Source organism: Carassius carassius, chromosome 24, assembly GCF_963082965.1.
Source record: "Carassius carassius chromosome 24, fCarCar2.1, whole genome shotgun sequence".
In the NCBI taxonomy this organism is placed as follows: Eukaryota; Metazoa; Chordata; class Actinopteri; order Cypriniformes; family Cyprinidae; genus Carassius; species Carassius carassius.
Window position 1 is genome coordinate 21,113,642 of NC_081778.1, and position 26,049 is coordinate 21,139,690.

The window sequence follows — 26,049 nt, forward strand, 5'->3', positions numbered from 1 at the left end:
AAAACTGTACTGGAATTAAATAAATTATATAAAAATGTAAGTTTGAAATTAAATTATATTGATTATAATTGATTACAAAACCCTCACTGTCGGTTTCACTCTTTTGTTGTTTCCTTCCTTCCCTCCCTTCATCCTCTCGCTCACAGAAAGATTGAGTTAGTTTGGATGAACCCTGACATTAAAACCATTACAAACTCATCCATCACCATCCGTCAAGGGTCTGTCCTGATGTTTCCGAAATTTCTACCACCAAGTTAGGTTCCAATGTGACTGAGAGTGATTTTAAAATCCCTGAAACAGTGTGCTGTCCTCTGTCTCAATACTGTTTAACAGCACTGGAAGTATGTGAATCATGTTTGGAAGTGGCAATTACAGAATGCCCATAAACTCTTGAAAGTCATGCATGTTAATCAATAGGAACCTCAAGTGGTTGTAACTAAATAACCTTTCATCTGTCAAACAAACCTTTTTTTTTATATCAAGATCAAACCCAGCCATCAGGGGCTACAATACTGAGACTGGAGCACATTCCCGTCCAGCTTTATGTCTGTCCAGACTATAGGGATGAGAGCGGGGCTGGCTGTCACAGGGGTATATCTCAGTTGCTAATATTTTTGAGAAAATCTTTATACAAACAACACAAACTTTTTTTGTATTTACTAAAAAAATAAAATTCACATTTCTGTCTACTGGCTTATGGACTGGCATTTAGTTTAAAAACAAAAACCCAACAACATTTAAGGAGTTTTCACAATATTTCAACTAACACAGATGTTAAAGTGCTTTCCTGTCACTTTTTTCGATTGAATCCATCCTTGCTGAATAAAATTATTTGTTTATATGGTATACCTGTTTAGCTTATTATATAGGCTAGTGAGTTATAGTTATATAGTTTTGCCCAAAATGTTAATGTTTTCAAACTTGTTATTGTTTAAAAAAATAAACAGTGACATCTACAGCAGTGATTTTCTGCGCCGTAATCACTCTTTGGCTGTTCCAATCTTGTATGGCAATGTATACTAAACAGATCGCAGCACGGCGAAGCACTATCAGTGGCACACACGATAGGAAGTTCATACAATAAGACCCGGGGCTATTATAAGACTTATCTCTAAGCCATTTATCACAGACTTGCTCTGATTGTGAGGATCTGGCACCTTCAACGTGAGGACGAATTGCCCTGTAAGGGCCCGATCTGTGAATAATAACAATTGTGATTACAATGCATCCGGTCCTCTCTTGAATACAATTACGCTTGATAAATGCATGCACATAAATAAAAATAAATAAAATTAAATGTGCCAGTTACATCGTTTGCAGGTTTTTTATTCTCAACATTCGCCACAGGGCGGCGCACTTTTGATGAACAGGTCCCATAATGCCCATAACTGAGCGCAGATGGCATCTCAGCACTTGTGAACAACAGTTTAGATACATAAAAATGCAATTCAAAATTATTGCAACAAATATCAATTAAAACATATGGACGTAACATGAATGGATTTGACAAACATTTTCTATCGTTTCCCTTTGCAAAAAACATACATAAACAAAGTGTTTGCTTATATGGGTTTAAAAATATATTCATAAAATAAAATAAAAATGCATATTTCTGTCTGTACATGCTCTCCTTGCATATTCTATTTATATATGGAGTGACATTTAGTTTAAAAACAAAAACCAACAACATATATTTATACAGGATTAATATTCCAGCATGTCCAGTTTAAGGAGATTTCACAATATTTGAACTAAAGGCACATGTTAAAATGCTAAAAAAGAGAAGAAAAAAGAATGACCAGAACAAGGACCTGAGTGTTAGAAAGTCTCCTGAACAGGAGGTCCTGCTAGTAATGCATAAAACACACTCTCAAAAAAATCAGGACAGTTTCATTTAGTAATGAGCAAGTAAAAAAATGAACAATCAACACCTGTGAAGTCACATTCAGAAGCTTATAGACCCTTGTGCTTTCTTCTTGCATTTCCAGATAAGATTTCCATAGACTGGCTGTTGTCATTTTTCATAAAGGTTTAAACATAGCCTAGAGCTAGGAGTTTATTTGAAGACTTCATGGAAATCTGACTGCCGGGAGTCAGGACTCTTCAATTGTATCACTCCCACCAGTACCTTTGCAATATGCAGAAGTCTTACAGCAATATTTCTAAGTTTAGTTGCTTAGCCGAGTCCACAACCTTGTGTGATTACAGAGCTTCAGTGATTGTCGGGTCGTCCTGGCAGTGGGTGACATAGTAGTCATGAACATACATCAGAACTGCAATAGGTTGACCAATAATGAGTGATAGCCACACAGCAGCGTTTCCATAATTACCACGAAGAAACCTGGCCACAAACCATGCCAGTGGGAGCTGAAACAAATTATTAGTATTTTTTAAGTAAACTGTAAATAAGCTAACTACTGCCAAAAAAAGATAATTAGATCATTTACACAACAAAAAAATATATTTGTGGGGGTGGGGTGTGTAAGAAAATAAATGCCATATTTTTATTTATTTGTATAAAAAAAAAATCATACCTGTGCCATCATGCCCATAAACGCCCACAGTCTGAACATCCTTAGAGGGACACTAACCAGGTACTGCAGACAGAGACATATACTTACATTAAACACATTAGACTCCAAGTTTCTAAGAGGACTTCATTTTGTTTTGTTTTTTGCATTTTCTTCTGTAAAAGCCAACTGATTGAAGTGTCATCTGACTGATTCAGTTCATTACTCTGATGAGTCTTGTGTTCAACTGAGTCTGATTCAACAAATGACTCATTGACTATTAAAATAAATGAATGGAATTCTCTCATTATTTACTCACCCTCACTGCATTTATTTCCGTCGAACACAAAAGTTTAAATATTTTAAGACTGAACAACAGGTCCTTTTAGGGCTGAACAGAACTGCCACTGTATGCCAAGAACTGCCTAAGAATTCCTTAAAATGCCTCCTTTTGTGTTTGACAGAAAGAACAATTGCATATATGTTTGAAATGGCATAATGAATAAGTAATTTCATTTTTACTATTAATAAAAAAACTGAGTGATTCACTTGAATTCACTCATTCATTTAAAATGCAATTATACTGGAGAATGCAATATAAAGTTGATTTCTTACCACCAATACTTCGCTCAAAACTCATATAATATATATTTGTTGTGAGGCTGCTGTTTTAAATCCCAAAGAGCAGTGCATGAAACTTGGGTTATATGAACTGGTGACTCTCATTCTTTTTAAATAAAATTTTGAAAAAAAAAAACCTTTCTAAATTTATTTTTGTGAATATATTATTTAGCTCAAATTTCATATAAAATATACATATTTGTTGTAGCACTACTCTTTTAAATCCTGAAGAGTGGAGCACAAAACTTTGTCTTGTTATATGAAATTAGCGATTCTCAATTCACATCAGGAAACACAGAATCACAAAACCAAAATGTTGATTAAGTACTGAAGGGTTGATCATTGTGTACTCACTACCGGTAGGTGCTTAACCTCTAGTTCAATCCGGGAATCTTGAAACACTGACATTCCTGTTACAACCCTCACTAGATCAGCACATCAGCTCTAAATAAATGACCACTTTTTAAAATCTCAGCATATCTTTACACCTCCGCATTTGTGAGACGAAACTTCACTCTCCATCTGAGCTTTCGGAGTCTTTACTGTGATCCTGGGTCTGGTTCTGAGGCGTCCTGTGAAGTTCAATGTATTTTAATAAGATGGTTAAGAATACTATCTGCCTGCACCTGCGGACTGGACACAACTTCCTCTCTGATTCCACCCTCCCTCTCCCTTCCCCCAGCTCAGCTCCCAGCTTATCACAGACAACAGCAGCCTGATAGGTGCCTGTTCTTCCTCTTCCTCATTCCTCCGTTCTGAACTTCATCTCCTCTGAAGAGCGGTGGCTACCAGCCAAACGCCGAGCACCTGCTTCTGAGTCAGGGAAATGAGACTGCCTCGGGAGTGAAGAACATCTAGAATTTTACAAATTATTCTAGAATACACAGCTGCTTCAGAGAACAGCTGCTTGCTGCAATTTCCAAAGAGACCAAAGAGTTTTTATTTTTTAGTAAATTTAATTTTTTTTGCTACGTTGGGTGTGATTTACTATTTTGATGTTAAAATACTTTCTTAATTTTCCAGCCTCATATGCAGAATCATCCAAATGAATACTATCATTCAACTTTTTTTTTTTTTTTTTAAAGAAATTAATATTCAGCAAGGAAGCATTAAATTGATCTAAAGTGACAGTAAAGACATTTATAATGTTACTAAAGGTGTCTATTAAATCAAATGCTGTTCTTTTGAACTTTCCATTTTTCAAAGAATCCTAAAAGCATGGTACAAAAATATTAAGCAGCGCCAACTGTTTTCAACATTTATCATATTGATAAAAAATGCTAAAAATGATTTCTAAAGGATCATGTGACACTGGAGAATGGAGAAACAGCTGTTGAAAATACAGCTTTGCTATCACAAGAATAAATTACAATGTTAGGTATGTATGGAGAGATATTCAAATTTAGTTGACACCAATAAGCCATAAATTATTTTCATGTTATGGCTGATAACTGGTAAATGGCTGATATTAAAATGGGATAATGTTTTGTCTAAAAGAAATTAAAATACAGAAAAACTACGGCTGTCAAATGATTAATTGCAATTAATCGCATTCAAAGTAAAAGTTTGTTTACATAAAATTTGTCTGTGTAGTGTGTACATTTATTATGTATATACTGTATAAATACACACACATGCACGCATATATATAAATACATATATATATATATATATATATATATAGAGAGAGAGAGAGAGAGAGAGAGAGAGAGAATTTATATATAAATATAACACTGTTTAAATGCATGTGTATGTATTTATACATAATTAAAATACATAGTACACCCACTTTTATTATGCAAACACGAATTTAAATTTTGGATGCGATTAATCAATTTGCAGCCCTAAATAAAATAAAACCAATTGTTTTAAATGCTACAACTGAATTTAAATAGCAACAGCAAGCTAGCTTTGAAAGCAAGATCCCACCCCTGCATAATCACTCTGTAAAGCCACGCCTCCTATAAAACACAAGAATGTCCACTGGCAGACCAGAGCTAACCAGCGACAGGATGAGAGACGGCGTTGGTGGAGGATTGAATGAATCGTTGTCAGATTACCTCATATCTCATGCATCATTGAGAAAACATTACAGTACAAAGCACATTATATTACAATAATAACGCCTTCCACTCTCGCTTGGTGTTCAATAGCGTAATGGAACGCGTTGATGATGTATCATGTCTGGTGCACGGAGTAATGCAAATACATGACAGGCAGGAAGAACAGCCTATCGTAATCTTTGGACCGAAGATTTTGATTGGACAAACATTGTATGGTCCTACACCTTCCACAGACGATATAAATACATATAAATAAATTTAGACCACTTAGTGATTGCTATCAGGATGAGACTTTCAACCAGCATAACAAAAAATGGTTTTGAACCAAATCACCTACCCTGGCTTTAAGTAGTGTTTTTAAAAATTGGATTCATGTTTGTTAGTTTATGTTTATGTGGTATTTTAATGGTAATAATAGTAAACCAAGGTAATATTCTGTACGTAAATACACTAGCTTCTAAAATATCAGTGTTTTGCTATTGAGAAGTAGCACATTTCTAAAATGCTAGAATTCACACAGGTTGTTACCCTGATCAGATCGTTAACTTTTATTTGCCATGACCCGACAGAATATTTAAAACAGCGTGTGATTTATTCACATCTCACCTCGTGAAAAAAAGCAGAGGCGAAAAATACAGCTGATTGGCTCAGTAACTTGCCAGCACCTCTTCTCAGCAACGGCTTGTAAAAGTGCCTTTGAAAACAGGAGAGAGAAGCACATAAACTTACAGTCAGTGTGAACCGTAAATAACCATACATTTCTTGTGGACAGATCACATTATAGTCTCTCTTCATTATAGTCTCTGTGAGTTTTACTGTGTCATATTTCATCTCGCCTCCCAACAGCTGTCTGCGGTCTCTTTCAAAACCTCAGTTCACTCACCGGAGACACCACTTGTGCACAGGAATATTCCAGTTTTGCCAGAAGTACGTTATTGTCTCGGAGTTCCTAGAAAAAACACAGAGTCACAATCTATCTGAGACTTAAAATCAAAATTCTGCAAATGAAATGGTAATGGAACAGGCAGAGATTGCATATATAAACCAGACTGACTGCATTTAAAGCCTATCAAACGCAGTATGGTGTGAAAGTGGTACCTCTAGCTGCTCAAATAAAGCTTCACTCACCACCAGTCACGGTAGAATTCCCGATCTCCAAACCTCAATATCTCAGCCACAAAGTTCATTGAGGAATGGAAAAAACAGTAGAAGAAAATCAACCAGATGAGATGGTTGGGCACCTAATATAAAAAAAGATACCATTATTCATTCCATCATTCGTTTCTTGCTTCATATTCTCCTTCAAAACAACAGACGTAGCAAAAACCTGAACACAGGTTTATGTTTCTATTCTGAGGAGGAATTTAGTTTAGTTGGTTTAACTTACTGCTAGTCTAAGCAGACGCTCTGTCATTATACTGTAGTCCATTTCCTGCAAAATAAAAAACGTTTCACTGAATTAAATAAAGCGCTTCTTTTTAAGGGACGGAAAAAAAGAAGATAAAGCACATGAACAAACCTGCAATGGCTTCATTGAACTTCGAATGATTGGCACCATCCACTGAAAGAACATTAGATATGAAATATGTCTTACAGACATGAAAACTGCAGGTGTGATGTGATTACCGAATGCACTGTGATGCTCACCTGCTGCGTTAAACCAACCAATAACTGAGTGAGGAGCAACTGCAAGAGACAAGCAAAACTTTTGATTTCTCACAAAATATAAAACAAAAATTATAACAATTCTGTATACATAAGAGTGTGTGTGTGTGTGTGTGTGTGTGTGTGTGTAAGTGAATTAAATGTGTAATTTGCAATAACTATAACCGGAAGTAATGCCCTAACAAAAAGCACTTTCATAAATAAAAATTAGCCTCATACATTCCTGCCATTTGCAGATTTAGACAAGAATGCAATATTCACAAAATTAACAAGGCATAATATACAGTGACCAAATCTGGTATTGCAACTTATCAATTGTAATGATGAGCTCAACACGAACTGCCAAAACTGTCAGGAAATATATGTCTATGCCAATTGCCTACCATCTCAAAGAGCCTCCTGAGCAGAAATCCCATTCGGATGGATTCAGAGCGGGGAAAATTGAGCTCATAGCACAGGGTTGGAGCAAAAACAAAATAATACATATCTGAAAAACACAAGGCAAAATACTAACTACAAGTTCTCAGGTCATCTGAAGTCATAGTATTTGACAAAATTGTTGTTAAATATCATGAAAATAAAACAAACTCTTTAATTAAGTTTGGAAATAACATTTGGTGACTGGACTGTAAGGCACAGCTCACCCCTGAGAGAGAGATTTCCTGGGTAAGACACATGTGACTGCATACGGCTGGACGCAGATGGAGATGATGGACCTAAAAAAAACACAGAAACTGTCAAGAGATAAACGAATCTGATGTTCAGCTAAAGAAAGAGGTCTCAGCAACTCATTCCGCACAGTCACACAAGCATTTACTACAAAACATATTGAAATGTCCACCAAACACCAAGGACATCACTAAAACAATTATATTAAAATTGATCTCATAACCAGTCCCTCCAGGATTTTGCAGTCTTGCACTCATTCAACCAAAAATGAACTGTCATCACTTACTCACCCTCATGTCATTCCAAATCTGTATGCCTTACTATTTTGTGGAACATAAAAGAAGATATTTTGAAGAATGTTGGTAACTTAACAGTTTATGGTAGTCATTGACTTCCATAGGTTTTTTTTTGCTTCCCAATTTGGAAGTCATTAGCTAACCGTTCAGTTACCAGCGTTCTTTAAAAAAGAAACTCATAGAGGTTTGGAACAACACGAGAGTGAGTAAATGATGACATGGTTTTCATTTTGGTGTAAACTAGCTTGCACTCTTGTCTTATTTCTGTAACCTTTTCTGCATAATTATAAAGATTTCTATACTGTGTCACTAATTGCCTTGTGCATTTTATTACATAAACATAAGGATTATTGGTAGCTTTTCACTGCTAAACAAAACACATAAAGTTGCTGCAAATACTTCAACAATTTTTGATAAAAGGTACAGAAAAATCTGTTATTTTGGGCTTCAAATATATGAAAAATCCAATGAAATCCTGATGGGACTGTATAACTTATGAACAACCTCTTAAACGTTAATTTATGTATTAACATCTTAATCTTGTTTCCTTTGTGTAACACATTTTTCTTCTGCCTTTTTCAGTGCAAACAGTAAATCATTAATTGTAGCAGGATCGTTGCTTAAATTCACATGACCCAGAAACAATTTTATGGATGGGGCCCCCTAATTACTGTACCAGGGCCAGATCAATGTCTGAATTGCAGCATTGCATTTATTGTATTGTAACTAGTCTTATAATAGCCAACGGGGGGCACAAAAATGACATCTCAGTTTTGGACATACTGTATACTGCACTCCAGTAAATACATTGAACTAGCATTTCCATACCCTTTATACTGCTCCACCTAATGTTTGATGAGAGGTGGATGTATTTACTCACATGAAAGAGATCTGGAGAGGCTGCGGGCCTTCACTTGTGTTCTCTCTCTGCACCACCTATTAACATCCTTATAGGAGTACAGTTTCAAAAACAGGATGGTGTAGACTCCCAAAGCAAATGCCCCTCCAACTGCATAAAAGAACACAATTGCAGAAAGATGCCATTAGACTTAGTCAACATAAATGGAACTTGTTTCTTTCTTTTAATACCTGAATATATAAGCAACACAAGAGGTTTGTACACTTCCACCACAACACCACAGCATGCCCCCTTTCAAAGGTTCATAACTCATAGTCACGTGACCCAACATGTTCAGACTCATAGCCCATCACCACAGACCTGGCTCACACCTCTACCACTGCTTTATCAATGGCAGCCATATGTTGGGTGGAAATGGTCCGTGCAGGGGCTCTGGAGTGCATCTATGTTCCAGAGAGATGGCTTTGAGGGCAGTAGGCCCTGACGGCCCCTGAAATGACCTGGCTGTCTGGTACAGGAGCAGTGTGTGCGGTACTAGGCTGACAGATGGAGGCACATTTTCGCCTCCCATGGTGCAAACAGATGAGAGCGACAGAAGAGCCAGTGAAAGTTGTAGTATGGAGAAGAGCAAGCGAGGGAAAATATTTTCTCCCAAAATTTATGATCACTGAATTTAGATTTCAGTTTTTCTGTTTGATTTGAAATGGCTAATTATATAAATCGATCACTAATAAGGACACAATGAGGGTCAGACTCAAACCTGCATCTACTGCTTGAGAACCACTGATAACCATTAGGCTGCGGCTCTAATCCAAGGATTTGTTTACTGCTATATCTTCTATTGTAAATAAAAATACAATACACATGCTAACTGATCCCATGAGATCTGAATGCTTGTTTAATGGTGGATTAGTTCAGTTTGTAAATCATAAATTGGTGCCCAATTATTTCTGCAAAGCTGGATCACCTAATCACATGACATATTATAGTCAACAACATAAATGCTGTTTGTTGTTGGCGGCTGTACTGCGTTTGAGCTCCGTCACTATATTCTTTTCATTGACTATTTTTAACTCAAAAAACAATTTTATACATCATCGTTTCCGTTTATATAACGTGTGAATATATCCTCTATTGTATTCTACAACAAAAACAATCAGAGCGCCTCGCTATCACTAGTTTTATTTTGATCTCCCGGGTCCGCTATTAGCTTTTAGCCCGTTAGCATCAGCGGCGTGGTTGCAGCTAACTGCGCTAACATTGCTAATACTCTATTCACACACATTACCACTGCTGTACTCACTGTTACTTGCTTTAATGGCGGATGAATGTCTCCACTCTGTGCAGCTCGAGCTCGAGGCCGTGGGAAAGCAGATTCGCGACCTGGAGGTAAGGCAGGCCCAGCTGAGAGAGCGGAGAACCGCGCTGGAATCATCCCGGGCTGACGCTCACAAGTCCGGGGTAAGTATACAGCGATCTGTTAACAGTCCCACCACGTCTACTCCGTGTGTTTCTCTGCACAGGCCCGGTGCACCCAGGACGCGATCTTCCCAGATGTCCTTCACTGCGACGCCGGGACACCACGGACCCTGGGTGCATCCACAGCGGAGGACGCGAGCCGGGTCCCGGGCGACGACTTCTCCCCCTCCTGCCTTCGACATCTCCATCCGGAACCGCTTCGCTCCCCTCCGCGAGACAGGACGCGACGCTGTGATCATCGGAGACTCCATCGTCCGACACGTAAGTGCTACGTTAGCCGAAGGTAAAGTGCACACTCATTGTTTGCCTGGTGCTCGTGTTCTCGATGTTTCTGCGCAGATACCCGCGATCCTGAAGGTCGACGAGAGCCCCAGAGCGGTCGTGCTTCACGCCGGGGTTAACGACACCACGCTGCGGCAGACGGAGACGCTGAAGAGGGACTTCAGCAGCCTGATCGAGACGGTTCGCAGCACGACGCCCGCGGCGACGATCGTCGTGTCAGGACCACTGCCCACGTATCGACGAGGACACGAAAGGTTCAGTAGACTTTTTGCTTTAAATGAATGGTTGTTGTCATGGTGTAAAGAACAGAAACTGCTATTTGTTAATAACTGGAATCTTTTCTGGGAGCGTCCTAGGCTGTTTCGCGCTGATGGATTACACCCCAGCAGAATCGGAGCGGAGCTGCTCTCTGACAACATCTCCAGGACACTTCGCTCCATGTGACTAGTAAGACAATTCTCTAATAACTATTATGATGAGTTTTGTTCCACCCGCTTAAATGATAAAAGTACTTGTGCTGTAAAAACTATTAAGACTGTGTCTGTTCCCCGAATAGTGAGGTCAAAATATAATGTAGGATCTAGAAAAAATCTTATCGTAATTAAAGCAGAAAAATGTAAAGTAAATGAACAAAAACAATTTTTAAAGTTTGGGCTCATAAATATTAGATCACTCACACCCAAAGCAGTTATTGTAAATGAAATGATCACAGAAAATAGTTTTGATGTACTCTGCTTGACTGAAACCTGGCTAAAACCAAATGATTATTTTGGTCTAAATGAGTCTACTCCACCAAACTACTGTTATAAGCATGAGCCCCGTCAGACTGGTCGTGGAGGAGGTGTTGCAACAATATATAGTGATATTCTCAATGTTACCCAGAAAACAGGATACAGGTTTAACTCTTTTGAAATACTTTTGCTAAATGTTACACTGTCAGACATGCAAAAGAAATCTAATGTATCTCTTGCTCTGGCTACTGTGTATAGACCACCAGGGCCGTATACAGAATTCCTAAAAGAATTTGCAGATTTCCTCTCAGATCTTCTAGTTACAGTTGATAAGGCGCTAATCATGGGAGATTTTAATATTCACGTTGAAAATGCAAATGATACATTAGGACTTGCGTTTACTGACCTAATAAACTCCTTTGGAGTCAAGCAAAATGTCACCGGGCCCACTCATCGTTTTAATCATACACTAGATCTAATTATATCGCATGGAATCGATCTTACTGCTATAGATATTGTACCCCAATGTGATGATATTACAGACCATTTCCTTGTATCGTGCATGCTGCGTATAACTGATATTAACTATATGTCTCAGCGTTACCGTCTGGGCAGAACTATTGTTCCAGCCACCAAAGACAGATTCGCAAATAACCTGCCTGATCTATCTCAACTGCTATTTGTACCCAAAAATACACATGAATTAGACGAAATTACTGACAACATGGGCACTATTTTCTCTAATACATTAGAAGCTGTTGCCCCCATCAAATTGAAAAAGGTTAGAGAAAAACGTACTGTGCCATGGTATAACAGTAATACTCACTCTCTCAAGAAAGTAACTCGTAGTCTTGAACGCAAATGGAGAAAAACTAACTTGGAAGTTTTTAAAATTGCATGGAAAAACAGTATGTCCAGCTATAGACAGGCTCTAAAAACTGCTAGGGCAGAGCATATCCACAAACTCATTGAAAATAACCAAAACAATCCAAGGTTTTTATTTAGCACAGTGGCTAAATTAACAAATTACCAGACGCCACCTGATTCAAATATTCCACCAACGTTAAATAGTAATGACTTTATGAATTTCTTCACTGATAAAATAGATAACATTAGAAATACAATAGCGAATGTAGATTCTACAGCGTCTAACACTTCAGTTTCATCCATCGCCCTCAAAGATAAACTGCAGTGCTTTACAAATATAGGACAGGAAGAGCTAAATAAACTTATCACTGTATCTAAACCAACAACATGTTTATTAGATCCTGTACCCACTAAATTACTAAAAGAGCTGTTACCTGTAGGCGAAGAACCGCTTCTCAATATCATTAACTCGTCGTTATCTTTAGGTCACGTCCCAAAACCATTCAAGCTGGCGGTTATCAAGCCTCTTATTAAGAAACCAAAACTAGATCCTAGTGTACTGGCAAATTATAGGCCTATTTCAAATCTTCCATTTATGTCTAAAATTTTAGAAAAAGTTGTGTCTGCTCAATTGAGCACCTTCCTGCATAAAAATGATCTGTATGAAGAATTTCAGTCAGGTTTTAGGCCCCACCATAGCACAGAAACTGCACTTGTTAAAATTACAAATGACCTGCTTCTTGCGTCAGATCAAGGCTGCATCTCATTTCTAGTCTTACTTGATCTTAGTGCTGCGTTCGACACCATAGATCATGACATACTCATAGATCGATTACAAAACTATACAGGTATTCAAGGGCAGGCTCTAAGATGGTTTAGATCCTACCTGTCCGATCGCTACCATTTTGTTTACTTAAATGGGGTGTCATCTCATTTATCATCAGTAAAATATGGAGTGCCACAAGGATCCGTCCTAGGTCCCCTTCTATTTTCAATATACATGTTGCCCCTTGGTAATATTATTAGAAAATACGGAATAAGCTTCCACTGTTATGCTGATGATACTCAGCTATATATTTCAACGAGACCAGATGAAACTTCCCAATTATCTAAGCTAACAGAGTGTGTTAAAAATGTAAAAGATTGGATGACAAATAATTTTCTCCAATTAAATTCAGATAAGACAGAGATATTAATTATTGGACCAAAAAACACCACACAGAATCTTGTAGATTACAATCTGCAACTAGACGGATGTACTGTTACTTCCTCTACAGTCAGAAATCTGGGTGTTATATTAGACAGCAATTTGTCTTTTGAAAATCATATTTCCAATGTTACAAAAACTGCATTCTTCCATCTTAGAAACATTGCCAAGCTACGAAACATGTTATCTGTTTCTGATGCAGAAAAGCTAGTTCATGCATTCATGACCTCTAGACTGGACTATTGTAATGCACTTCTAGGTGGTTGTCCTGCTTCGTCAATAAACAAGCTACAGGTAGTCCAAAATGCAGCAGCTAGAGTCCTTACCAGGTCAAGAAAATATGATCATATTACCCCAATTTTACAGTCTCTGCACTGGCTACCTATTAAGTTCCGTATCTGTTACAAATTATCATTACTTACCTATAAGGCCCTAAATGGTTTAGCTCCTGCGTACCTAACTAGCCTTCTACCACGCTACAACCCATCACGCACCCTAAGGTCACAAAACGCTGGACTTTTGGTAGTTCCTAGGATAGCAAAGTCCACTAAAGGAGGTAGAGCTTTTTCACATTTGGCTCCCAAACTCTGGAATAGCCTTCCTGATAATGTTCGGGGTTCAGACACACTCTCTCTGTTTAAATCTAGATTAAAAACGCATCTCTTTCGCCAAGCATTCGAATAATGTATCTCTTAAATTGTGAGTGTAGTTGCATCTGCATTTTTATTCTTTAGCTTGGGTTAAACTAATTTTACTTTGTTGGATCAGCAGCTATGCTAATGATGTCTCTATCTTGTTTCTATGTTTTGCCACGGGATTTACATCCCGTGGTAACTAGGATTTACACAAGCTCCAGTCTGGATCCAGAACACCTGAGAAGAGATGATGCTGACCCTCAGAGGACCCCAGATGATCCTAACCTTGAATCAACAAACAGAACTAACAATTATTGCTACATGTGTGACTGCATCATATAATTACTATTAATTAATAATATTGATAGTTCATCATCTAGCTGACTACGTCTTGTATTATTATTATTATTTTTAATTTTCTGTAAAGTTGCTTTGTAACGATTTGTATTGTAAAAAGCGCTATACAAATAAACTTGAATTGAATTGAATTGAATTGAAATGCAACAACAAGCAAAGCTTCTTTTTTGTGTGTTGATGACGGCCTAGAAAAACAAGTATGACATAAGTGATGCACTGGTATTAAATTTATTTAAAAATCTAATATGTAATATTTAAAAACTTAATAATAATAATCTATAAAATCACATTTGTATTTAAAAATATATATATTTACATCTATTTGTAATTATTAAAATATATAGCATTTGTTAATAATTAAATCATTTTTGTTTTGTCAAGTAACCAATATACTGCTAATATTTAAATTACCGTACACATTATTTTTGTTCAATAAATAAAGAAAACACTAAAAACTACAATTAATCATTTTAAATGACACAATTTAATTTTAAACAAATCATTATTAAAAACAATAATCACAATATTATAATTGACAGTATTGAAAATTAAATCCCATGTATATATGTGTTTGTGTAAGTTTTGTACTGTGTAAACAATGCACAATTAAAATTGTATGCATAATGCACAGTCTCACCTGGTGTAATAGATGGCAGCTTCAACACAACAACCACCGGAAAACACAAGATGACTGTTAAATTAAAGATATAGATCAGCAGGCCGACCTTCTCACTGATTGACCCCTGGAAAACACAATGAGGAAACATTTAACAACTATAATACAAGTGCATGTACATCAATACAGACACCAAGTCTGATAACTGCACAATACAAACAACATTATAACATATAACACAATTCACATTTGCTGCACATAAAAAAGCATCTCCTCCCTAAAAGCCCTATAATTTATTTTTTATGCACGTCTTACACAACATCAGCAAAATGCCTGAACTGTTTAAAAGTTCATTCAGTTTCAATTCAGCCAGTTGAGCAAATGTGCTGATACTTTGCAAGCTCTCTCAAATATGTCAGGCTATTTAAAATGCAATGAATCAAATTTGCCCTCTAAACTGACCTCTCCAACCCCTCAACGTAATTCCTAATGCCAAATTATACTGTGTAAAGTGACTGAACCCCTATATTTTTAAGACAATGGGTTTATTCGTTACGATAAACTGATTAAATGTAGAAATGTGAATGGCTTTTGAACTCACCATGGCTAGTTTTCTCTCGGTGTACAACGCCACAAATATAAAAACATTAGAAACTGCAAGCAAAGAGTTGTTATAATGTCAAATATTATCTTATTATCAGTTTCAGTCATAAAAGCATTTTTGCAGGGTGTATTGAAACAGAAGAGGGTCAGAATTGTATCGTCAGGATGAACTTTACAACAGGGCAGACATCAGCACACATATAAACACACTCACAGCAGTCATACATTGAACAATCACACAACCTGCTACAGACACCATCGCCTGTCGCACTATAATGATTGAGGGTTAAAAAGCATTTATAACATATGCCTCTGTTTTTGATAACATGTAAAATTCTACACACAATCTACATTTAAGTAGATTAACAATGGGAGTGAAGTATTCTGTCAATCTGCAAATCAAACATTATTTGATATATTGCATTATTTGAACTTGGGGCGTGTTGTCTGCCCACCTAATTTGAATAATTTTCCTGTCTGGACTACAAAAGAATAGGCTAATCTAGGAAATATATGCTAATCTTCCCTTAAAATACATACCAATGACAAGGCACGCAGCAGGCCAGCTATAAGGGTCCTTGAGGAACAATGACACCACTTGAATGGGGTCCACCAAAATGCCATACCTACGATACACAAACCAGATATGTTTCCCAAACCTTTATATGTCTAAATATTTATAAATGATTACACATAGGACACAACATGTTTCATTTCCTCTACTGGTCTCTTGCTCTAAACCACTGATTATTTTCAGCAGTTTCTGCGGGCAGCTGTGTACATACTGTCTGCAAGCAGCAGTGTGCAACAAGATGACAGTATATGGTTCTCCCAGCATGGGGTTCAGTGTTTCATTCCACTCAGGGAGAGGAAGGCCTGTACATTTATCAAACAAACCCTACAGACTCATCTTCATCGGCATGACACTCAAAACATAGAGAGAGACAAACTGCTTTTTCTTTTTTTTTTTACACTTTTGTGTCCATTCGACACTTGCTCAATGGGGATGCTTGAGGTAAAGGTCATTGTTTGAGAGGCCATTTAAGTTTTTGATTGGATGGAGGAAGATCTGTATGCAAGTTTGCAATCAAATGAAAGAGAGAGATGGGTTTTAAGTGAGTAAAATGAATGAAGAAGTACAGCATACATGACCAGAGAGGAGACTGAGTTGTGACATTTTGTTTTAAAAATAAATCAAATTAAATAAATAAATAAAACCTGCACAGCCGAATCATTCAATAGATAGTGAATTTTCATCTTTCTCCAGACTTTAAACATTCAAACTGTGTGTTTGGCTGTTTCACTCGAAACTGTATGCATGCTGTATTTGTTCATACCTGAGAAGGTTTTCCAAGAAGAGGCGTGCATTGCTCAAAACCTGCAAAAAGGGCAGACACACACATTCATGGAGAAATCAAATGAAAACCAATGCAATGATACATCACGAAGACTAGCTAAACATGTAAGAACAACCAGAATACAATCCATCAGAATAAGATCCTTATTCACTGTCTGTACACAGTTTGCAGAGATATATTGAAATACATGTCCATAAATCTATACAGAAGACAGACACGCTTATTCATATGTATAGATAGAAAGAGAACAATGAAGAAGAAAAGAAAGAAAATGCAAATGCTAAGCAGAGCCTTAAAACTGGAATATGAAAGAAAAAAGTCTGACTTAAAAAAAGGACAAAATAGAGTCATCTCAATGCTCACATTAACAGCATGCTGAAAAGCGTGAATGCATTCTTCACAGTTTTGAAGACAAGGACTTGGCTGGCTGTCCTCCATGTTCAGCTGGTCTTTAGACAGACAAGCTGTTTTGGGACATTTATTTTTAGGCATCACTTGGCATTAAGTGTGTCTCCATAAACAGACACACTGATTAACGATTCTTCACACGCCACGTGACTGCCACACACCATCCGACGTTACTCAAAATGTGTTTTTGCAATACAATTCTGCCACTAATGTGGGTTTTCCCACATGCATACATTAAGTCCATTAAAGGAATAGTTCACACAAAAATGAAAACTTGAAACTTGAAAATGAAGTCATCCTCTGGTCATCCTTGAGGTACAGTAGATGAGTCTGTTTCTTCATCAGAACAGATTTGAAAAGAATGTGCATTCCATCTCCATCACTTGCTCACCAATGGATCCTCTGCAGTGAATGGGTGCCGTCAGAATGAGAATCCAGCTGACAAAAACATCACAATAATCCACAGATCCATAAATGAACATGTTTTGATGTGAAAATCTTCATGTTTGTATGAATCAAAAACTACATTAAGAAGTTTTTTTAATTAATAAAATATGAGCCCTCTATCCATAATATGGCCTTTTCCAGTGGAAAAAGTAAACCCCTTAATGATGGATTTGTTTCTTAAAAAGGAGTTTTTCACTTTTTCACAAGATGTTGATCTATGGATTGGAGTTGTGTGGATTTCTTGTGGATTATTGTGATGTTTTATCAGTTGTTTGGACTCTCATTCTGATGGCACCCATTCACTGCAGAGGATCTACTGATGAGCAAGTAATGTAATGCTAAAATTCACCAAATCTGTTCTGATGAGGAAACAAACTACAGCTTGGATGGCCTGAGGGTGAGTACATGTTCAGCAGATTTTCTCAAAGTCCAAATATATTCCAAAGTCCAAAATGAGATATATTTTAGCTTCAATAAGGTCTAATGCTTCTACTTTTCAATGTGACTGTGTATGAACACAGTATACTCTCAGACACAATACACATTTAAATTATTCAATGATCTGATAATGGATGTCTGAGCAACAAGTAGGCGTTTTTCTCTGTAACTGCCAAATATGAGACGCAATAAAAATGAATAGTAATCTTTGGCAGCACCTCTGAACGAGAGGGAATGTTTACAAACCCACATTGATATCTGGGACACAGTTTAACTAGAAGAATGAGTAGGCAAGTCCAAGCATGGAGTCCACCAGGTTTGTGACTGTTTCAGACTCACCAGCATTACCACACACCAGTTCAGGATGCCTCTGTAATTTTTGAAGCTGCTTGCAGAACTCAGCATTGATTCCTGCAACTTGTGGCAACTATAAAAAGCAAAAAATTAAATAAAGCATGACATGAAATAAAATCAGTAATGATGATTAAACTTTACAATGTTTTATTATTGTTATTTATATGGATAAAGTCGTTTTTATATATGTATAAAATTCATACAGTATAACAAGGCTAAAATAATGTAAAAGGGCCTTTTATACCCCCTCCCCCTCCCAAAAAACACTACATAGCATCAAACACTGTCACAGCAGTTTCCTAAACACCTGTTTTCATTCATTATTTGAAGGTGATGCCATGTCTACAGACAAACAAATCACAATTGTCAATATGACACAAGTACTAACGTTAAACACGATTATTTAAAATAGGAGTTGAAATATTGTGGGCCGACAGCTTTAATAAAAGCATATTAGATTAACAACCCAGTAGCTCAGAAGGTGAAAATGACTTCAGAAAATGAATTCACTCTAAAAACATTGAGGACACGCCCCTCCTCCCAATATTCCAGATCATTGGCCAACATTTATTTATTTATTATTTATTTTTACAAGTCTAATCTTAATGTTTAACATTGCATTCTCCAATAATCCGAATATGTGGTAACATCTCTAATATGTAAGTAATAACTGACGACGTGCCGTTGAATTATTAGAAAAAATGCACACCCGAGGTGGTGATGCGGCCACGTGAAGTGAAGTTTCTTCCGCATCTTATCCAACGCCTCTTTTGCTAGTTCCAAAAGGTCCTTTTAAAGCTGGCAATAGAGGCTTGAGCCATTGATAGCATTCAAAAGTAGTTATTAATGAAGTTATCAGAAAGAGAGCGAGAGAGACACACAGAGAAAGAGAAAGAGAGAGTGAGAGAGAGAGAGCTTTTGTGAATTAGGCTGCCTCTGTGCGTCCCTCACAGTGGTGGCAAGTAACAAATTACAACTACTCACGTTACTGTAATTAAGTAGTTTTTTGAGTATATTATTAAAGCTGTAATTTTACTTGTACTTAAAGTACAAATTAAGCAAAATAATCTACTTCGTTACTTTTAAATCACAGTTCGTTACTGAGTACGCCCACAATTTGAACTGATAATGAAACTTATGAAGGAACTTCAGCAGCCAATAAAAATATCAAATCGTAAACGGACCAATCAAAGAGCTGATATCTGAATCGGGAAAAGCGTCGCTGCAGCAGGTAAAGAGCTGATCAGACAGAGATGGAGCTCAGCGTCATTTATGGACTCAGAGCTTGGAGAAACAAACTACATGGTAGTGTTATCATAAATATCTATATTTTGATACCGATACTGAAATATCTGACACGGTTCCATTACTCATTTTCCACGGTATCTGAATATACACAGATACAGTCTGCATCTCTCTCTCCTCTCCGAGTGAGTTTGACAATCATCTGTCTCCTGTCAATTGCAGTCTGAATGTCTGCTCGGGATTGCAGGTATTCCGCTTTATTTTAACCGTTTGATGGCTTGAGAGAATCTTCTTGTTAAATCATGATGTTAGGACTGCTGTTTCTGGGTCCAAGCCTCTACTCTCAGCAATATTTATGAGCACTTTTTAATTATATTACATATTTAAGCTAAGCATTTAAAACTTTGCTGTGCACACTACAGTCTCCGTACTCACCGTGTCTTAGACAGTAATATTTTCAGTATAGAGCAAAAGGTTAGGGTTATAATTTTTCAGTATTACATGACATCGTGAGTGTGTATATGCACACAGTTTGTTGTTTTCTGAAGGGGCGTCTGGCAGAGCGCTAGGACCCAGAAGCGGTGAAGCATGATGTCAGACTTAACAAGCAGATATTCCTAAAGGGGTCCTATTATGCTTTTTTTTTTACTTTTAGTCAGTGTGTAGTGTGTATGTTTGGGCATAAAAAAGATCTACTAAGTTATAAATCTCAAAGTTGACTCCAAAAGGAGATATTTAATAAATAAAAAAATTACAAAAAATGGCTAGTTTGAACTACAGCGTAGTTTTCCGTGGTCGGTGATGTCACAAAGCAGGCCATTAGAATATCATTAAAATAAATCCTGCCTATGGAAATAGTTGGTTGGGGAGGGCTGAGGTCATGGTTTGAACACTAGGCTGAGTGGATCAGACAAGACGACGACAGAGAAGTGCTGCTGTAGCATCAAGTTTTGAGGGGAGTCATGAGGGAGTACAGTGCTGGTTTCGCCAAAAGGCTTTTGCTGAAAGATGGAGCAGTTCCCCCTTTGTCAGGAAAATATGCTGTATCTGCATCACAGCCTGTAAGTGTACTGCTTTATTTGTTGTTATGTGTGTTATTTACGTTTCAAAGTATAAGTTGAATGCCGTTTCTGTGATGTAATACATATTACCGTTGCGCTTATCTATAGATATTAAATGCAGTTGTTTTTAAGCAGTTTTTGACATCCTATCTAAAACGTGATTTAGACAAAAAAATAACAATATTGTTAACACTCTAATATGTTTTGCAATATCCGTGTGTGCAAAGGTTAAGCATGATCCTCTTGTTTAATATTCTCAGGGTATAAATCCAGCTCAAATTTATATGACAATATGGATGCCACCTTAACTATACTGGAGCAGACAGGACTTGCTGCTTTGGGAAGGCCGCGGGCAGTACTGAAACACTGTCTGAGCCGTTCGCCAATCACTTCGCGCTGGGACAGCTAACCAACCACAACACATATAGTTTTTCGGAAGGCAGGCCTTCATCAAACCCGGAACTAATCGAACCATTTGTGCCAGACTGGGGAGAAAGGTATTGAAATAATGTAAATTATATGAAAAATAAAATACTTTGTCAATAACATAAAAGTTGGTTTTGTTCAAAGTTGCTATTATCCCCATAGGTCTTTGATATGAATATTTTTTGGTGATTAAATATCGCTGGCTAAAAAGTAACTAGTAATTAGTACTCTGAGTAGTTCTTGAGAGGAGTACTTTGTACTTCTACTTAATTACCTCGCTATTGAGAAATGTCAAGTGTATTTACTTTGTTGTTGTTGTTTTTGTTGGTACTGTATGCTAATTTCCGTTATTACAGTTAACTATGCGAAGTGATATGGAACTGTAATGCGGTCAAGAGAGCTGACTGGAACTACGTTTATATATTATGTTGCAGAATTATGTATCTAAAAATCCTGAAATCATCGCATGTGTTATTTTCGTTTTTGCTCAATGGGATAGTTCTTCAGTAACAGTAAGAGAAGTTAAATGTTTCTTCATTTACAGTAAGATAAGTGAGATGATGGTATTTGGGGTAAAAAGAGGTTAACATCTTAACGTTACAGTGCCACATACGCACACTGGCGAAACCTGTCCGTCTCTCTGTAGTGAGTGACCATGTACTCTGTCAACAACAACCTACGTATTTCATGACGTCCTGACGCACACTATACCTCACCTCATTCCGTCGTAGCGATCGCATTTCTGTTTGCTGTCTTCGTTTAGCTTTAAGGTTTTGGTGAAAGATTCCCGCGCCTTGGCTCCGCTTGTGAGATCACTGGCTGCTGCGGTCGCGCCGTTTCTGTGTTTCACTGTCTCGCTCTTTGCGCTCGTGATGGTCGCGCGTCTACGGTTCCTTGTGATGGGCCCAAAATCATCATTGTCAGTCATGATTCCAGCAAATTTACAGCAAGCCTTAAGCAAACAAATGAAATAAGCCGAGTTCACGCAGGAGTTTCATTTGGCCCTGCGACCGGAAAAACAAGATTTTGCTCAAAGCCCCAGTTTTGCAAGCTCTAGACTGACGCAAGATTGGTAATAACGTAGTTTGACTCAAATAGATGTTCGTGGACTTCAGCACGTTTGATAAAAACACGAGTCTCTGGGAGGTTTACGACTTTCCCCCGGATCTAGTTCCGCGTTTGTTCTGGGCTCTGGCATTAAAAAGGACTCATCTAAGCCAATAGGAGTCAGCAGTGTATAATAGTGTAACTCTAAGCTGCCTTAAAGGTCATGTTGTGATATTTCAGTAAAACCATGACCTTTATAAATAATGTAAAGTATAAGTTGAACAAAGAAACATTTATGGTGTTGAAACTCCTATGACTTTTTTTTGGCTGGGTCTTTTTTCCATACAGTGAAAGTAGAAAGTATTCAAGCATTATTTGTATATCATAAAAGTTTTCATGATCTTCCTGTTAAAATATAGTATTTTTTAATGACAGTACCACTTTAATACAAAGTACCACATTTTTATTATATATGGTCAGAACTTTCTCTTTATCTCACACACATAGTGTCTTCTTAACCTAAACTAAAGCGGTCAACCAGATTAATCAGACTGACCAGGAAGTTCAGAAGTTTTAGTGAACCCGTGACTAGACCAGCATTAACTGGATCATGCGAGTTTAGTTTGATGGAGAAAAAAATAAAAATAAATAAAAATCATATATATATAATAAAATATATTTATATATTTATCATAAAAAAAATATATATATATAAATAATATTGTAACTTACATTTTATTTCGTAATTATACAATTACACACTAGGCTATATATACTTTTTTCTGAGTCAAGAATGTATCTTTGAATGTTTAATTGATTCAGTAATGTTTATTCTATTTAATTAATCAATCTATTAATAGGCTATTTTATGAATATTAGATATTATTAATTAATCTACACCTTATTTTTCCCCTCTTAAAAATAAGAGGGGAAATATAAAATTTTATAAAAATAAAATTATATATATATATATATATATATATATATATATATATATAAAACCTTAAATGTGGTATTCTGGAAACCACAGTAACTTTCTGTTATGGTTGAAGTTTAGGATTCTGTGTGATTACAAAATATTTTATTCCAGGGGTTATGAAAACAGGTGCAAATAATCTGTGCAAGTGTGCAGGTAACAATTATCTGTCGTCTGAAGTTTTTGACTTCAAACAGCTTTACCAAGATGCTCAGTGCTCATCGAGGCAGAACATTTCACCTTCCCGAAGTTGCAAAGTAAACTACAAAAAACCGTCTGCAGTAAACCTGAGCCAGACATTTTGGAAACAACATTTTGGATGCTGTGCAGTGCCAAGCAGTGCAGCCAAAACTGTTCTGTGCAGCCATCCAGTATTTGGTATAGGTTATTTTTTGATTCCAGTGCATCTAAAATAAAATAAAAAAGGAGCTTAATTTTATGTCAGTATTATCGGTGTAAGCTCACAAGCTCAAACTCTGGCCAGGGCAGCAGAAGCAAAATGTGACTTTAGAATTCATATGGCTGCATTTGTTCTCCGCTCTCTCAGTAAAGATACTGCCGCTTGTTTCACTCGGCTGAGAGCCCCCAGATGAAATAGGGGCCCGAGAAAGATTAATTCTATACATTTCAGTGGCAGGTTGATTGTATTTTATGCCTGGCCGCATGACTTGTGACCCTCTCTTCTGTCAGGGTTGTCAGAGCAAGCTGGCAGGGGCTTAGGTTGTGTAGGCCTGAGGTGAGGAGGTATGTGCCTGGCTGTGAGCATGTCCTTGGTTTTGTAATGAAGTTGTGAGGCTGAAATCACTCACTCCTGTGTGGTGTAGTGGCACGTCATGTTTTATCACAGGGATGCCACATTTACTCAGTCATTAGAGACTGAAAGCTAGTTTATCTCAGTTGTGATCCAGGCAGACTGATAGACGCTTCAGATGTGGCACGCGTGTCAGCACTTTTGCAGTTCAGTCAAGGACTTGACTCCTGATATCGCTGTCATTCTCTATATGTCTCTGTCTAGCACACTTGCTCGCTCTCACATATTAGCTGACAGGTTGATTCTTTTAAATAACATCCGCCGTAGTGACATCACTCTATGACAAAGCACAAATTATGAGATTTACAGGTCATTAGGCCGCCTTCAAGAGATGCATGATGTCTAGGTCCAAACCAGAGAAAAATGATATTACTTAGATGTTTTCAGATTTGTATATATATATATTTATATATATATATATATATATATATATATATATATATATATATATATATATATATATATATATATATATATATATATATATATATATATATATATATATATATATATATTCAAACACACACACACACACACATATATTTTTTTTTCTTTAAAGTATAAATAATGCCTCAGATCATATGTTTAAATGATAAAATTCTTAAAGAGAAAATTTTATATATATATATATATATATATATATATATATATATATATATATATATATATATATATATATATATATATATATATTTAAAAAATAATTTTGAAATAAATATACATTTCTCTTTTTTATTTGGTTTAACCTGATTAATTAAAATAACTAGCCAGAACTTAAAAAAAAAAAAAATCAAAACTAAATATATATATATATATATATATATATATATATATATATATATATATATATAAACTCAAACTAATAAAAATCAAAAACATTCAAAAATTCATAAAATGAAAACAGAAAAATATGAAAATAAAAAAATAATTATAACTATTAAAAACCTATCATAATATCTCACTGACACTAAAATAACTTTGCATGGTTAATATGGACACCATATTTAAATATCTGACTTTGATTACAGACTCAAATCTGAGCAGTTTGACATTGTTATTATGTTATACAACTGACATGACATTACTTTGAGATAAGTCTGAGAAGGAGTAGACTTAAAGGGATATTCTTTCATCATTTACTCACCCTCATGTCATTCCAAACATATATCACTCTTTTTCTTCTGTGGAACACGAGAACCATTTTCATCCATATAATGCAAGTCAGTGGATTCCAAAATGATGTTGAACTCCAATGACTTTTCAAAAACACTGCACAATTTATTTCACAACAGAAATAAGTCATACGTTTGGAATGACATGAGTGTAAATGATGACAATTTTCATTTTATTTGAATTGTTCCTCAATTGAAATCTCATAGCTGTCTAGGAGATACAACTGAGATTTTTCTTTCCTGTGGGTTCATCACACCCCACAAGTACTTGCAAAATACACACACTCGCATTCATGCACAAGCTCTCTCAGGCACACTTTGTCTTTCTTTGCTCATGGTGAACGCTCTGTTGATGTTCGTTTAATTAAAAACTGATAATTGTGTTGTCAGAGTTAGTGTTTTGTTGAGCAGAGATGAGATGGACAGGTCTCTAGGCAGCGAAAGCATGCATGTTGCCTCATGAATAGTAATACACATTCTGTTTATCCAGCTACAACAGACCTGTGGATCAGCTTATTCCACCTGAGGCCCTCAACGCCACTTAACTTCCAGAATTTTGAGCAAATGGTGACTCCCCACAATATAATCAAAATACAATATCTTTTCATGTGGGTAATTACATTTTATTTGCTAATTTTAGAGCTTTAGATTAAAGGGCTCCATATTTGGTCAGTTTGGGTGAGGTCTCTGAGTTCAGGGTATAGTTTTGCCTGGCAACGCAGCTCAGAATATGTAAATATGCTGTTGCATTGTCTGCTTAATCATGAAGTAGGATTTAAATATATCTCAAAGGTCACCTAACTAATCAAATAATAACTCAACCAAAATATTTTATATTATTATTTT

At 36.5% G+C, this 26,049-nt stretch overlaps 1 protein-coding gene across 1 annotated transcript; it reads right to left on the reverse strand.

Moving 5' to 3' along the window:
• Positions 1-770: 770 nt before the first annotated feature.
• LOC132103148 (diacylglycerol O-acyltransferase 1-like) lies at positions 771-22,384 on the reverse strand. Its single transcript, XM_059508007.1, has 17 exons — positions 21,914-22,384; positions 18,451-18,538; positions 16,798-16,838; positions 16,001-16,086; positions 15,459-15,511; positions 14,879-14,984; positions 8,705-8,833; positions 7,504-7,575; positions 7,243-7,346; positions 6,842-6,880; positions 6,714-6,755; positions 6,582-6,626; positions 6,323-6,435; positions 6,078-6,143; positions 5,801-5,888; positions 2,535-2,597; positions 771-2,367 (listed from the first exon to the last, which is right to left on the reverse strand). Exons 1-17 carry the CDS (start codon positions 22,123-22,125, stop codon positions 2,203-2,205), a joined length of 1,512 nt encoding a protein of 503 aa, XP_059363990.1. The 5' UTR covers positions 22,126-22,384; the 3' UTR covers positions 771-2,202.
• Positions 22,385-26,049: the final 3,665 nt, after the last annotated feature.

Excerpts from the sequence above, each read along its gene's own strand:
- LOC132103148 (XM_059508007.1), bottom strand. The coding sequence starts at position 22,125 with ATGACTGACAATGATGATTTTGGGCCCATCACAAGGAACCGTAGACGC. Across the intron at positions 18,539-21,913 it reads GATCGCTACGACGGAATGAG|TTGCCACAAGTTGCAGGAAT; the intron begins GTGAGGTATAGT and ends TGCTTTTTATAG. Across the intron at positions 7,347-7,503 it reads AGGAAATCTCTCTCTCAGGG|ATATGTATTATTTTGTTTTT; the intron begins GTGAGCTGTGCC and ends TGTGTTTTTCAG.